At 33.4% G+C, this 14579-nt stretch overlaps 1 protein-coding gene across 3 annotated transcripts; it reads left to right on the top strand.

Moving 5' to 3' along the window:
- On the top strand, positions 1 to 13009 carry LOC110097984 (ras-related protein RABH1e; the record flags this gene model as incomplete). 3 transcript variants are annotated; one of them, XR_003700539.1, is given in 6 exon segments in its annotated part: positions 1 to 58; positions 2228 to 2298; positions 3150 to 3238; positions 5941 to 6052; positions 12358 to 12644; positions 12755 to 13009. XR_003700539.1 is itself a non-coding variant. In XM_020824673.2 (5 exon segments), coding segments are annotated over 5 exon segments (565 nt in total), but the record flags the coding sequence as incomplete, so codon positions are not given.
- Positions 13010 to 14579: the final 1570 nt, after the last annotated feature.

The raw sequence follows: 14579 nt of genomic DNA, 5'->3' as shown, positions 1-14579 counted from the left end.
GGGGAAGACCAGCATCATTACCCGGTTCATGTATGACAAGTTCGACACCACCTATCAGGTTATCGATCACCCTTTCCTTCGATTTCGTGGCGGTCTTTTGGCATCCGATCTGTGGATTCTAGTGCCATTTGCTTTTGATCGAATGACTTCCGGTATCAATTGGTTTGGTTGGGTGTAGAAAATTGGAGTTTGGATGTACGGCTTTTCGATTGAGATTCGTTGACTGGGTATCTTGTTTTAGATTAGAATGGGTTCGGATTAGTCGATCTGCGAAGCCAAAAATACTTTACATAATCTGGTGATTTTGTTCTCTATTGTGGGATCTCTTATAGCATGCATGATCCAGATCCTCCACGTGACGTACTTTCTTGTTTTATATTTATGGAAATGTTCCGTCTGCTCGTATTGGTGGTGGAAGTATGGATTCTTTTCTTGCACAGTGGAAATGATATATAGTTACTATTCTGTAATTTCAAAATGCTTTTGAATTGCTGCTGCTAATTTTCATTCCATGATTGAAATCAGAATCTTAAACTGGATTAGGATACCTGAGATATTAACACTGTATGACTGTTGGATTTGGTCGATGAAATTTATTTTGGTTCTTCTGGGCAATCAATAATCTCTTATAACTTGAATGCAAATTCTGGACCTACCATTGTGAAAAACTTTGTTTAAGTTGTTTAGTTTCTGTATGAGGCTTCTGTCAATGTGGCTATGGTGAGGGATTGATGTATGCATCACTAGTTTTGCGTTTCAAATTGTTTCTCTGTTTCAAACCCTGACCTTCACTTTACCATGAAGGGAACTTAACAATTAATCCAAGCTTACTTAGAGTAAATTTTGGCAAATGGGGTGATAGAGTAGCTGCTAGGGGATGCGGAAATAATAGCTTTTTATGCCTTGTTTTGATGGGTTTCCTGGTGAGATATGGCTGGGACACTAGCAAAATTAGTAGAAAACAGAGAGAAGGCAACAAAGGAAAGGGAGGGGTTCTTACAGCAAGAAGATTTGCAGTTGTCTCACAAAGCTCCTTGACTCACTTAGGAAAGGATGAGATCTCATTGATCGTAGAAAGGGGTCTAGTAAGTGGCTATTCTCAATCATCAACTTGGTCTAAGAGGGAATTTATTGGCTATTTACAGCAATGTTATGACATTATGACCCAAACAATTACTAAATAATCCTTGCAAATTAAATTACATCAAACTGGTCCTAGTATAAATAAATGACATAACAATCATAGCAAAGAAGGAAAAGGACAGAAAAGGTTAAAAGATCTTAATGCATAGATCTGATATCTGGTGGGGGATCAAAGGCAATGAGGAATGGCTTGATAGGCTCCAACAGTGTGATCCTTAAAATTGAATCATATCTGCAAGTTGGCTAAGTAGAAGAGTTCTTTTGAACTCAAGATGAAATGCTTGATCAATTGAAATTGATGAATAATAAATGAATGATGATCACTCTTTAACTATGGTCAATCAGATATCCAAATTTACATTTATATTATACACACAAAATGCAAAGTTATGAAATAGAGACCATTTATTTTATCAAACTATTATACTGTGTAAACAGGTATGATGTAAACTAAAAGTGATTGTTTTTTTTTTTTTTTTTTTTTTTAAAAATTTTTTTTTTTTTTTTTTTTTTTTTTTATGAATAAACTCTCCTAGAAGTTTTTGGAGGAATATGAAACATTATGGTTTTTGGGGACATTATAGAGTATTTATGTATTGCCAACAATTTTTAGAAGTATAAGATGCTTATTAGTTTTAAAGTGTGCTGAGAAAAATGAATCTGAGGTGCCTCTAAGGATACTTGTGTACTGTCTCTTTAGAAAGCATGCATTCCGTTAATTGGTAAATATCCAATTTTGGCAATTATTTGTAAAATACTTGAATGTGATGAAATGCATTATTGAAAAGATTGATGTGTGCTTGCTGCCGCTTAAAAGGATCAAAATGCTTCAATGAACGTATTGGAGGAAGAATATAAATCATGAAAAAGGAATATGACACCATCATGAAAAAGGACTATGACTCAAAGCAATCCAAAACATACCTCTTGTTGGAAAATAATATGTTATTTGTTTTTTGAAGAAACTTTGGAAATGTGTTCTAATGTAAATGAATGGTGTAGTTTGTGGTATTATTTGTGAACTGGTGGAATCATCCTTATATTCAATACTCAATTTTCTCATCACTTTTGTTCATTATGACAGGCTACAATCGGCATTGATTTTCTCTCAAAGACAATGTATCTTGAAGATCGGACAGTCCGCCTGCAACTATGGTAGGATATTGAATTAACTTGATTGAGAAAGTTGACTGTTGATAAGTTGCCCATAAAACTTTCGATTTACGGCTCTAATCCTTATGTTGCTTTATTTTGTCAATTAATAAATTATAATAAATTTAAAAACCTAAATGAAAGATAATCTACTAAATAATAAGAATGAATAATTAATGAAAGAAATAGTTATAACGAGTATCAAGTTAGTAAGCTATTATAACACTAATTATATTAGTAATTATTGTTTACTTTATAGGGAAATTAATTGACTATTTTAAAGCCACTTGAAATATGAAAAAAAAAAAAAATTTAAACATATGCCTTATGTTATACTTGCTTTGTGGCTAGCACGCAATCGCAAACTCTAGCCGCTCACATATTGCTCGTGGGAGATTGACGCACGGTACTTCAATGCTCTACCGCTAGTAGTTTGAATTCCGCAATTCCTTGTCATTTCTTAGCATAAATCTTGCACTCCGAGGGGAACAAGAATGATAAGAAGCATTTAAAAAAATAAAAAATAAATTTGTATTTTTTTTACTAAAATTTCCACCCACAAATTATCAAAAATGGGAGACCCACGGTGTTTTCTATTAAATTTGACTGTTTCTTAATGGAGGGACCAAATGGGATTAATTTTCAATAGTCAACCAAATTGGGGTGGTTTGAAACTCTGGAACTAAAATCGGATTCTTATTAATTTTCGGGGAATTATTTTGAGCTTTTTCTTGTTTTCACATACTTCTCATTTTCCGTTGAATTATTAAATCTTATTTTTTACTTTCTTACATCAAATATAATTTGTTAAGTATGTTCCATTGCATAAAATTTTGATTTTGTCTATCTGATAGGGACACTGCAGGACAAGAAAGATTTAGAAGCTTAATTCCGAGCTACATCAGGGATTCATCTGTTGCGGTTATTGTTTATGATGTAGCCAGTAAGTTTTCTCTGGGATCAAGTACTATTGGGTGCTTTTCTCTTAATTTTTTAAATTAGTTTTTTCAATGTTCTTTGCATTAAATATTTCAACAGCTTTCATACTCAAGCTAAGAGGAACGCGTCTATTGGTTCATATTTTTTTTCAATGTTCTTTGCAGGAAAAACTTCATTTGCTTATTTTCCACTAGCATTATTAATAAGGAAATCATTCAATTCAAGCTCTTAAAAAAAAAAGTAATCTATAAAACATACCATCAATTGATTTATTGAAATCTATCTCCAAGAGCATTCAACATTCAACATTTTGTTATCATCTTTCACATATATTTTATCTTTCTTGATAGGATAGGAGTCGGATATTGATATACACAAAATAAATCTTCAACATGTTATAGAGTGATTTGATTCCTCATTAATTATATAAATGAGTATGCACTCCATTTTTTCTTAGAACAAGGGGAGAAAAAGACTTAACCAAACAATGTTATGGCAGTAGTTTGTAGTGGATGGTGCGAGTTGCTCAAGTTTCATGAATTACCCATCATATCTTTGGAATGCAAATATTCATGATCCCCATATACATCAAAATATTCATAGAATTTCAGTACTCACATTCATCAAGGAGTCTCTTCTCATTTATAAACTAATATTTCAAGCAAGCTTTTCCTTATATTATTTCATATTTTGACATATTTTGGAGGAAATACACATTGAGAATTTTCTTTAGTCATTCCTTTCTTGAGCATCTTAAAAAAAAAATCAAGAAAACACAATTAGACAAATATTTTATGCTAGAAGAAATAAAATGAGATGGAAGCATTAAATGAAACTTATCTTAGATTCAAAGAATGAGCTAAACAATTAAGAGTGTTGCTTTTGATTCACATGGCCTGCAAAATAACAAAAAAAACAGCCCAAAATCTTATATGCTCGTGATATGACTCTTTCATGTCTATGAATGACTTCCATCATTATAAATAATTGAATCCATCTTACAAATCAAGTCCAACCAAGACTTAATTTTATCAACATACATCACATAAATAGGATCATTAAAAGAAAAAAAAATATAACTAACATTAAACGTAATCTAACAATTTTTTTTTCTCAATTCGTATCTTTCTAACATCATACTCATGATAGTATACCATTTCTTTGTAATCACCTTGACTTAAAAGAGCTTTTTTTTTTTAATGTCTTAATATTTTCATCTTCACAATAACTAGAGAAAAATGAGTTTCAACCATAATAAGCATTTTCCATGTTTAAAAATCATTAAACGTAAAAATCCTCTGATAATGATTCATAATAACTTTCTAGCCATGAAAGCATCATAAACAGCTACATTTATCCAATGGCATCATTAAGTGACTTCATTAGCCCCATTATTTTAATGTTATAAATATTTTTCAAAATAAGATTGAGCTTATGTACAACACAAGGTGTTCAAAAAAATATAAGGATGTCTTCAAATAGCAAACTCATTGCCCTAGAAGTAGGAGTTCTATCAGTAATTAAATGAATATCTTATATAAGGGTGACCTCTATCATCAATTCTTTAATCAAGTTAGAGACGACTGTATATTATTGTATTTTCCCTTATAATTTACTGATCTAAAAATTTTGATTACTTTCTAATAATTTCGATCACACAATGAATTCATGCTCTCTTTTCCGTATTCCTTTGTACGTTAAAGCAACATTTCAATAGCAGCTTTCTCTTATTACAATAACTTTGTTCAGATTGGAGTGTATTTTGGTGTTGCACTCCCAGTAAGCATATTGTTATGATGATGATTTTTTGTAAAATTGAAAGTAAAACTTGCAAAAAAAAAAAAAATCTTGCAATGTAATCATCTAATTATTCTTGAATTTGCTTATTAGCCCCCTTTCACTAATGTAGTATCTATACCAACGTTTTCGTTTTTTGCCCCCATTTATATTAAAGAAGAAGACAACTAAAACCACCATGTAAAAGAAGATCTCTAGAAACACTCCTTTTTCATCCTTATATTATCTTCTTTTTTGTCTTTTACTTTATTCAGTCGTGAGACATATACTTTATGGCATATTTTATTATTTTGATTCATTAATTCTTGAATAGCATTTGTTGTATTACAATAATTAAATGTGAAAGATAATCACTCCCTTCAGATGATCTTCATGATTTAATTATCTATGGGCACAATGATTTATATTTTTATTGACCTCAATAGAACCTTCACCATCAGTTGAACTTTATCCTTAATTGGCACATACAAATATCATCCTAAAGCTGTAGCCATTCAATAATATGCAAACAAGTGGAATGCACCAATAAGCAAATGATCACATGCATTCTTAATTATAAATTTTTATCCGTTCTCCTACGACTTCATAAAATAATAATGTTTTTTTTTTTCTTAAATGTTCTAAACTCATGAGGTTTGTCAATTTAAAAAATCTTTAAAACAATCAAAACATCAGTGGTCCGTTAATTTACTCATACCTCATGAAGTTTTGAGTAAATATTATTTTCTTGATTCATATTTTATGCGTGATTAACTGAAAAAATTAGATGCTCGTAATATGGATCCAGAAAAATGAAAGTATTTCTTTCTCTTCATAAGTTTTCTTCAAATTAAAAAATGTATTTGCTTTCCCATATATAAATTTTTAGCTGTGTAAACAATGTTTTGTTTTTAATCCTAATAATTGCAGATCGGCAATCATTTTTAAATACGTCAAAGTGGATTGAGGAAGTTCGCACAGAACGTGGTGGTGATGTTATCATTGTTCTTGTGGGAAACAAAACTGATCTCGTGGACAAAAGGTTACACATCTGAATAAGTTTTTACTTTGAAGGGTGATTCGTGTTATTTTTCTATGCCTTGATTCTTTTTGTTTAAATATTTGAAATGCAATTCCATGGAATTACTTTAGGTTTCTTTCTACAACTTTATAGTTTACTTCCTTGATCATCATAGGCATTCTTTCTTTTACATTACATTTTAGCCTGCCATTTAGGAAAATAATACTACTTATTATCATGCTAGGTTTTTTTGTGAGAAATTGAAAATATTCCTTATGCTCATTATGTCTGGTAAAATTTTGTATCTACAATATCAGAAATAGCTTTATTATTATTGCATTGGAGAATTGAGAGTAACAAAATGTGTTGTTATTGGAGTGGAGAGCTGAGAGTAAGAAAGTTTGAGATTGATACGCCACCAAAATAATTCATCTAATCAAAGAGCGAGTTATAACACAATTTTCATATTTCAAAATTTATTCATAAGTCCTTTATAAAATTTTGTATTACAGTTCATGGTTAAAAAGCATATGAGATCTACACATCTTAAGAATCAATGTGAGGTCTCATTGCCATCTCTGATTCTAATATTCGTTGCATGGGGTTTTATGATCGAGCATCTCAGCTAGTTTGGCGTACACATCATTAGTCAAAACACAAGTTGATATAAGCTCACCACTCTAATTCAAAAACTCCACCACCTCGATGCTTCTAATATCGATGCAAACACATTGAAATCCCTACCACAGAAGAATAGATCATCATTCTTGTCGCTTAGTGAGATGTCGACGACGACTATGTTCGCTTGGAAGTTGATCTTGGGGTAGAAAGTAGGGCGTGAGGAGGTGGACAATGTAGAAGCGTACACTTTTTAGATTTTTAGATGATTATCACTGTTTTGCTTGGAAAGTAGGCGAAGTTCCATTGTGAAAAGTGTTAGGAGTTTAATGAAAGCCAAGGAAATTTAGAGTTATGACAAGACTATATAGATGAAGTCAACTAGGGGATAATAAGGTGATGGATAGCTTTGGCTTCTTCATTGTTGTTGGATCATCCAAAGATGGGTGATCCATGACTTGAAAATTCATCGGAACCATTACTCTTATGCTCGTGAAGGACTTAAAAGGAGTTGCAAATGTATCTAAAGCTCTAGCATGTGAATTAGAACTCTATCATAATATTTATGTGAGCTCGCACAAAATTGACAACATCGTTGGAGGCGTGAGATTATTAGATCCGTGTCAAATAACACCATCACCATCCGAAATGGATTGTTAGAAAATATTACTTTACATCTAAATGTAAAAGAGATGAAAAAGATGGAAAATATTAGATATTTTTGACATTTTACTCTCCATTGACAATTTTATTAATGAAATGTCCTTCATCAAACAATTGTTTATATGACTGAATAAAATGAATAGAGAAAAGAATCAAAATGGTCCATCAATTCTTTGTGAGGGACCAAAATGGTCCTCCACTCTTCTAAGGGACCAGTTTGTTCCCTCAACCCCTCCAAATGGGACATATTTGTTATGTGTGGAATCTAATTGTGTTGATCAATCAGGTTGTTATGTTGTCTCAGACCTCAAAGTTTGTCATATATACTGGGGGATGCAGGGGGGTTTACCCCCTGCTTGGGTTTGGGTACAACGCCCCGGCACTGTGTACCCGAGCACCTCGGCACTGAATGACAGAAAGCAGAGCACCACAGCGGCCTAAATATGACACCGTAGTGGTTCAAGAGAGAGGTTTGTGTAATAGCCTAAACTCTTAACTATCGAGATATTGTCTGCTTTGGCTTATGTGCCTCATAGTTTTATCCTGTTGGTGTAACTTTCTAGTAGGTCACCCATCCTAAAATTACTCTGAGATGAGTACACTTAACTATTGAGTTTTTTAATAAAATTTCAACCATTAAACCAAAAGGCGTCTCGATGTTTAAGAGTTTAGCTTCTTTTTACTTACGGGGTTTCACAATCTCCCCCATTTAAGTAACTGAGGTAGTCATCAGCATCTTTGTCGCATAATCATCCACAAGGCAGATAAGATTCTAGAGGTGGCCCCTACAAGTTCAAGTGGTGCTCCGCCATGTAGCACTTTATCCCATACAGGATTCAAGAGGTGGCTCTCATGGCATAACACTTAATTTTGTATGACACTTATTTCTCATCTTCTGACTGGTGTATTGCTCTGATATCATTTGTAATAGCTCAAACTCTTAACTATCGAGATATTGTCTGCTTTGGCTTAAGAGCCTTACAGTTTTATTATGTTGATGTAACTTTCTAGTAGGTCCCCCATCCCAGAATTACTTCGGAATGGCCGAAGTGCGTTTAACTGCAGAGTTTCTTAATGAAATTCCAACCATTACACCAAAATGCGTCTCGATGTTTAAGAGTTTAGCTTCTTTTTACTTAAGGGGGTTCACAACTTGAGAGTTGTAGCGCTTTAAACTGGCGTCGTGGTGTTGCGAGACGAACTCGACAGTTTTTTTCTCGTTTTCTGAAGGATTGCGTCCCTTGGAGTTATTTTACTTGGCTTTCTCTTGTATTTTCAATTAGGGCAAGAGTGAGAACGGTGCATGTGAGAAAAGAAACAATGAGCATGAGAGAGAGAAGGGAGATATGTACTTATTTCTCCCAATTTTCATAGTGAATTTCTTGGTGTGTTGTGACTCTGTGGTTTTTTTCCCTATTTTGAATTTTTTGACGTTAAATATTGGTGTTCTTACTTTTCCGCTGCTTCTACTTTTTTGTTTGTTTCGTCATTATGGTGTTTACTCCTCATCTTCCTCAATACTATTTGGTCCAATCATTCAATTGTAGAGTTTATGGTGTTAAGTATGAGTGTAATTTAATCATTTTTAATTAAAATATTAATAAATATAATTTTTAAGGGATTATAATTTTTGTAAAATTTTTTGTTAAATTTTCTTTAATAAAAAAATTATAACTAAATTTAATTTTAATAATTTCACTATTTTTAAAACTTTTATATTGTTTCTATTCTGCCTTGTACTTGCTCTAAAGGCAAGATTGCATTGTAATGACTTCCTGTTCCAAGAAATTTTTGCTTGTCGAGGACATGGAGATCAACAGGGTGCAGAAATTGTTTCATGTTTTCCTGCTCCCAATATCCCATAAATCCATATTTGTTCTTGCATGCAGAAATTGACATGCAATGCTTTTTTTTTCTTTTAATGGATTTGTGGAGTATTGAGTAGAGCAATAAAAAAATGCAAAGAGAGAGAGAGAGAATAAAAAGTTTGGTCCATTACAAATGTAGGACAAGCTCTAGAATTATAAAGAATTGAAAAAATAAAAACTTTTGGCAATTAAAAATTCTCTCAATACTTAACTGGAGTAATCCATTGTTTTATTACATACATTGTAGATTAAAGAAGCATATTGTTTTAAAGAAGCATAGGAATTCTCTCAATGCTTCTTTATCCCCTATTGTTGAAAGCAAAAAAGGCGTGCAGTTGAACCAACGCCAAAATTTGGATAAATCCTTTGCTTCAAAAGTTTCATTCAATGAAATTTTTTTTCTTTTGGAGGCCTAAACTTACGGACAAAAAGAAAGACTTGATTAGATTTACATAGCAAAAGAAAAAGTGGTTTATGAAGAAAAAAACTGAAATCAACATACTAAAAGTTTTATATTAGAAGATCCTTGAGTGAGAACTTCCAAAGCAGGTTCAATTGTGGTTGAACAACGTCCTGGACTTCTCCATGTCCTTCCACAGTACATGTTCTTTTATCATATGTTAAGCTGTTGTGTCCACTTTATCTTCATTTACGACATTGAAGCTTGACATTGGCTCTCCCTAACCTTTTTCAGAGTGAATATGATGTTCTTCATTGATAATTCTTCTTCGCATCTTTGATGGTCTTCCCCTCTTTGCGTTATTATACTTTGGCGGCAACAGTTATATCATGTTACTCATTGGCCACTCATTAACACCATTCAAATGTTTTATGTTGTGTTTTTGTATACTCAAACCAATCATCAACATCATCGTCATCATCAACATCGTAACTATCGACACTATCGTCATTAGCATCACCATCACCCTTCTCTATCTTTATTTTCATTGCACTATCATCATTCTCCTCAGTTAAACCAAGAAATGAAAGTGAGAGATTTGAATATTTAAGCAACTCAATTGGTATTTCTTTTATAGAATTTATTCATATTTTAAAATTTTTAAAGTTAATAAATGCAAAGAAAAAAAAAATCAAATATGCAAAATCAAGTTAAAAAAAAATTATACTCTCCCTCTCTGTTCCATAACATTCGACTGTGAGACTCTTTGCTCCGGAGTAGTGGACGAGGTAGGTGCGGTGAACAATGATGAATCCATGAAAAAATTTTCACGGTGAAAAGGAATATCAAAATTAACTCATCGTTTTCACTTGTAAACAATCCAAAAGCGCATTGAAACCAACAAAGAGAGACGACAGTGCCACATATGAGAAGTTAACGGAACTTGCGCAATTGACGATCCCGATCCAAAGAAACTCTTTAGGGCTTCCTTCAAACGATCCTGATCCAAGCTTTTTTTCTTGGGAATATAAAATCTTTGGAAATCATGGTAATTTTGTTATTTTGGAAATAATTTGCTGCTTTTTTCATTACTAGCAAATTTTATTAGAGGACAAAAATATTTGTTGATTTGTCTAAGAAAAAAATTTAATTTGTTATAAAATTACAAGCCAGCTCGCAAACCGAGCCTCTTCAAGCTCGAACTCAAACTCGTTTAATTGATGAGCTCGAGTTTTAGCTCGAGCTCGTGGCTTGATAAGCTCGACTTGTGAGCTCTTTATCGAGTTGAGCTCGAGCCAGCTCATGAGTCGGCTTGACTCACTTACACCCCTATATGGGTTTTCCTTGGCAGGAAACTTAATCATGTTAGCTATTTTTAGTTCAACATTAGCGCCACTAGGACTTCCCACCTGAGACAGAGAAGTTCCTCCTGTTGCAATTGTAATTTTGTTGTTGTCAACTGCATGGTCATGGGCGTATTTACAATTTTCTTAGCTGTGAGAGTGCCTATTGAGTTGCATTTCTACTTTCAAGACAAAATTAATGGCTTAGGAAAGAGTCTTGACAGAGTTCAGCTCAAATTTATCCTGAATATCATCCTTTAACCTGCCAATATAGTGAGTGACCAATTGATTGCTTGATTCGTTAAGGTTATTTCGAGCACTTAGCCTGTAAATTTCTTCGGTGTATTCATTCACTATTTGATTGCCTTTTGAGCAATGTTGGTACTGTAGGTACAATACTTTCTCATAATCAATTGGGAGGAAATGCCCACATAACAATTGCTTTATCCTGCACCAGTTGTGCGCACACCCCTTCCCTTTTCGGCATCTTGTTTATTGTAATTGTAGCCATCACGTGCTCGCTTCTCCTTTCAAGTGGCAAGCAACATATTTAGCTTCTTTCTCTGGGGCGATTTCCATATAATTGAATTAGGTTTGCTGCCCTCCGCTATGAATCCCCCTTTCACTAAACTCTGATACCAGTTTTGATGTAGGACCTGAAACAGAGGGAACCTAATCCTGGAAAGTGGGGGGAAATTGTAAAATATTGATGCATCTTTTTCGTTAAAGCTGAAAGTTTGCATTGTATCATATTTGTCAACTTTCTGCGTATTTATCCACATGGTCATAATTATGCAACTTTATTTAGTCCAGTAATCTGGCATTTAGTTGCACTTTGTGGAATCTTGACTTCCTTTGCATGAAATGGCTCTGCAACTTTATTCAGTCCAGCTTTCCTTCGTTGATGCAAAATTTACTTTTAGTGTTCTTGTATACAGACTTTAACCATGCTGCGTCTGAATAAAACCTTATCATGGTTTGTAAGGGCATCTCCAACCGAAAATCCTATTTTTCACTCCAAAATGAAGTGAAACTAAAAAATACAGTGATTAATCTCCAATCGAACTCCATTTTGCGCAGTAACTGTCTTTCTCCTCTTTCGCACGTTTCTTCCGCAAATCCGATAGAGACATAAAAATAGCATAGGTGAACAGTGCGGCGCCAATATTGGCGTCGCATTGTTCCCCCGCAACCAAATAGCGGAAGTTTTTTCATTCAGTTGGAGCTCACGAGCGACGCCATTCATGCGTTTGGAGTTCGGTTGAAGACGGATTACTCACAAAATTTTGAAGCAGCACATAGACCCTCTGTTATCATTTAACCCCATCATTTCATTTCATGAATATTCTCAAGTCTCGCAATTTGCTATTAGTACCTGTAGGACTCATCCTTGGTTCCTTTTACTTTCCTTTTTCTAACTTGAAAGCATAACAGACAAGTTTCTATAGAAGAAGGTGAAGGCAAGTCTCGAGACCTTGGAGTCATGTTCATAGAGACCAGTGCCAAAGCAGGATTCAACATAAAGCCACTATTCAGGAAAATTGCAGCAGCTCTGCCAGGGATGGAGAACTTGTCTTCTACCAAACAAGAAGAAATGGTCGATGTGAATCTGAAGCCCACTGCGAGTTCGTCCCACACCGTGCAGCAATCTAGTGGATGCGCCTGCTAGAAATCAGCACTAACCAACATAGATCCTTCACTAGGCTTGAGAGCCATTGCAGGTTTGGAAACTTTCTCAGTTCCTCGTATTGTCCCGTTTGATTGTGATTACTTGTGGGCTTTCCTTTTATCTGATCCGACGTGATAGAAAACAGAACATTCGTTTATTCAGTTTCTTCCATTCGGCCTTCACGAATTAAGAGAACAATCAGGAGTCCTGTGTCAACATTTGTGCTGCGGGTGGAAATTTTCTTGGAAACTATATTCTCTTTGATAATGCTTTTTAGTTATATTTTTTAAAAAATGTTATATTATAAACTTTGATTTATTTATGAAATACCAAAAAAATGTTTTGATGCAGTTGTATCTCTTTGGTTGATTTTCTAACTTTGGGTTATATATTTTAAGGATAATTATTGATAATTCATGATTTATTTGGGATAATGTTATTACTATTTTATTTGATATAGTATTTTTTTTTCTTAACAATTTCAGTCACATTCCTTAAATCGCAGATTTGGATTTAGGATTTAGAATTTAGGGTTTATGATTTGAAGTAGGTTCCTTTGAGCCTGAAAGTAGCCGTTGAAGACTTGAAGTCTTGGTACAATAACGTTTCCGTAAGCCATTTTGATTGATTTTGATTGTACAATCTGCCAGACCCCATCACTGTTATGAGCTTCGGCCCTTGTATAAGGCCTCAAAATTGGCTTCAACATAGACAATGTACTAATCTCCCGTCACCTTGGTTCAAATTGGTCTAAATTGGCTTGATTTCAAGCCGAATTAGTACTACTTTTTATTTTTATATATGCGTAGTTCTTCTTTTGGCAAAGTTTAGTGTGGAAGGACGGATCTAATATATGTAGAATTCAATCTCAAAATTTTGAAAAAAAAGCAGAACTGTAATGTTTTTGCCAAATAAATCATACATATATAGATACATAGATAAGACATTTTAAATATTTCAAACAAATCGTTAGATTTGATCAGGGCCGAACCCCAAATCAAAATTTGCTAAAAAAATAGACCAACTCAAAATTATGGCTAGTGGCTTGGCATGTTCTAATCCAAAAATCTTTTCTAATTTAACTCTACAATGGAATAACTATTGATTCATTGAGCTTTTTATCTGTTTTTCAGCAACAAAGAACTATCATAAAACATATGCATCTCATTTGGATAAAGAAAAGGAGCTACCTTCGAAAAAGTTTACATTGAAAAAATTAATTTTAGAACAAAATATCGAAACTTTTTCACAAAGCAATTTCGGATAGCAACTTGCAACCCTATGTAATGGAAAGGCAAAAATCAAACTAAATGAACCCTATCAAAAAGAAGTCCAAACACATTGCTAATCATGCTCTTCACCAATAAAATTATCTTTCAAGTCTTCATAAACTATACAATTACTTCTTCTTCTTCTTTTTTTAAAGAACCTTCTAGAAAATTTTTGAATTATTTCACACCTCTTAAAATTTCTAGTAATTATATAATATATATTGCTCATTGTAACTTTCACTAATTCTCTAGTCTTCCAATCAAAGTCCTCCAATTTTAAGTAATAAACTTAGGCTTCATTTGAGATAACTTCTGATTTGTTTTTTATACTTCAAAAAAATGTGTTTTAAAAAACTGCTACAAAAACCAGTAAAAAAACAGTCTGAAATCTTAGCCAATTGTAGCCCAATTTTTATCACAGCGGGCTAAATCAAAGAAGGTCATTTATAAGGCCCTAGCCAATTGTTATCTACTTCTTTCAACAACCAATTAAACCATAGTTCGTTACTTAGAAGTTATGCCATCGGCATGCCCACTTTGCTCAACAATTAAGCTAATCTAAGAACACTTGGTACTAAAAAACAATAACTGGGATCCATTTCATTAATTTTGATATATATAATTTATGATTGATTGTGAAATCAACTGTGACAGCGTATCCCTTCCATTTCAATAAATTTCTCAAAAATATTTTGCTTTTGGAAATATTTAAAGGC

This window comes from Dendrobium catenatum, unplaced genomic scaffold (assembly GCF_001605985.2).
Source record: "Dendrobium catenatum unplaced genomic scaffold, ASM160598v2 fragScaff_scaffold_455, whole genome shotgun sequence".
In the NCBI taxonomy this organism is placed as follows: domain Eukaryota; kingdom Viridiplantae; phylum Streptophyta; class Magnoliopsida; order Asparagales; family Orchidaceae; genus Dendrobium; species Dendrobium catenatum.
The sequence above is the reverse complement of the archived record's forward strand: the minus strand, read 5'-3'. Positions and strand labels throughout refer to the sequence as shown.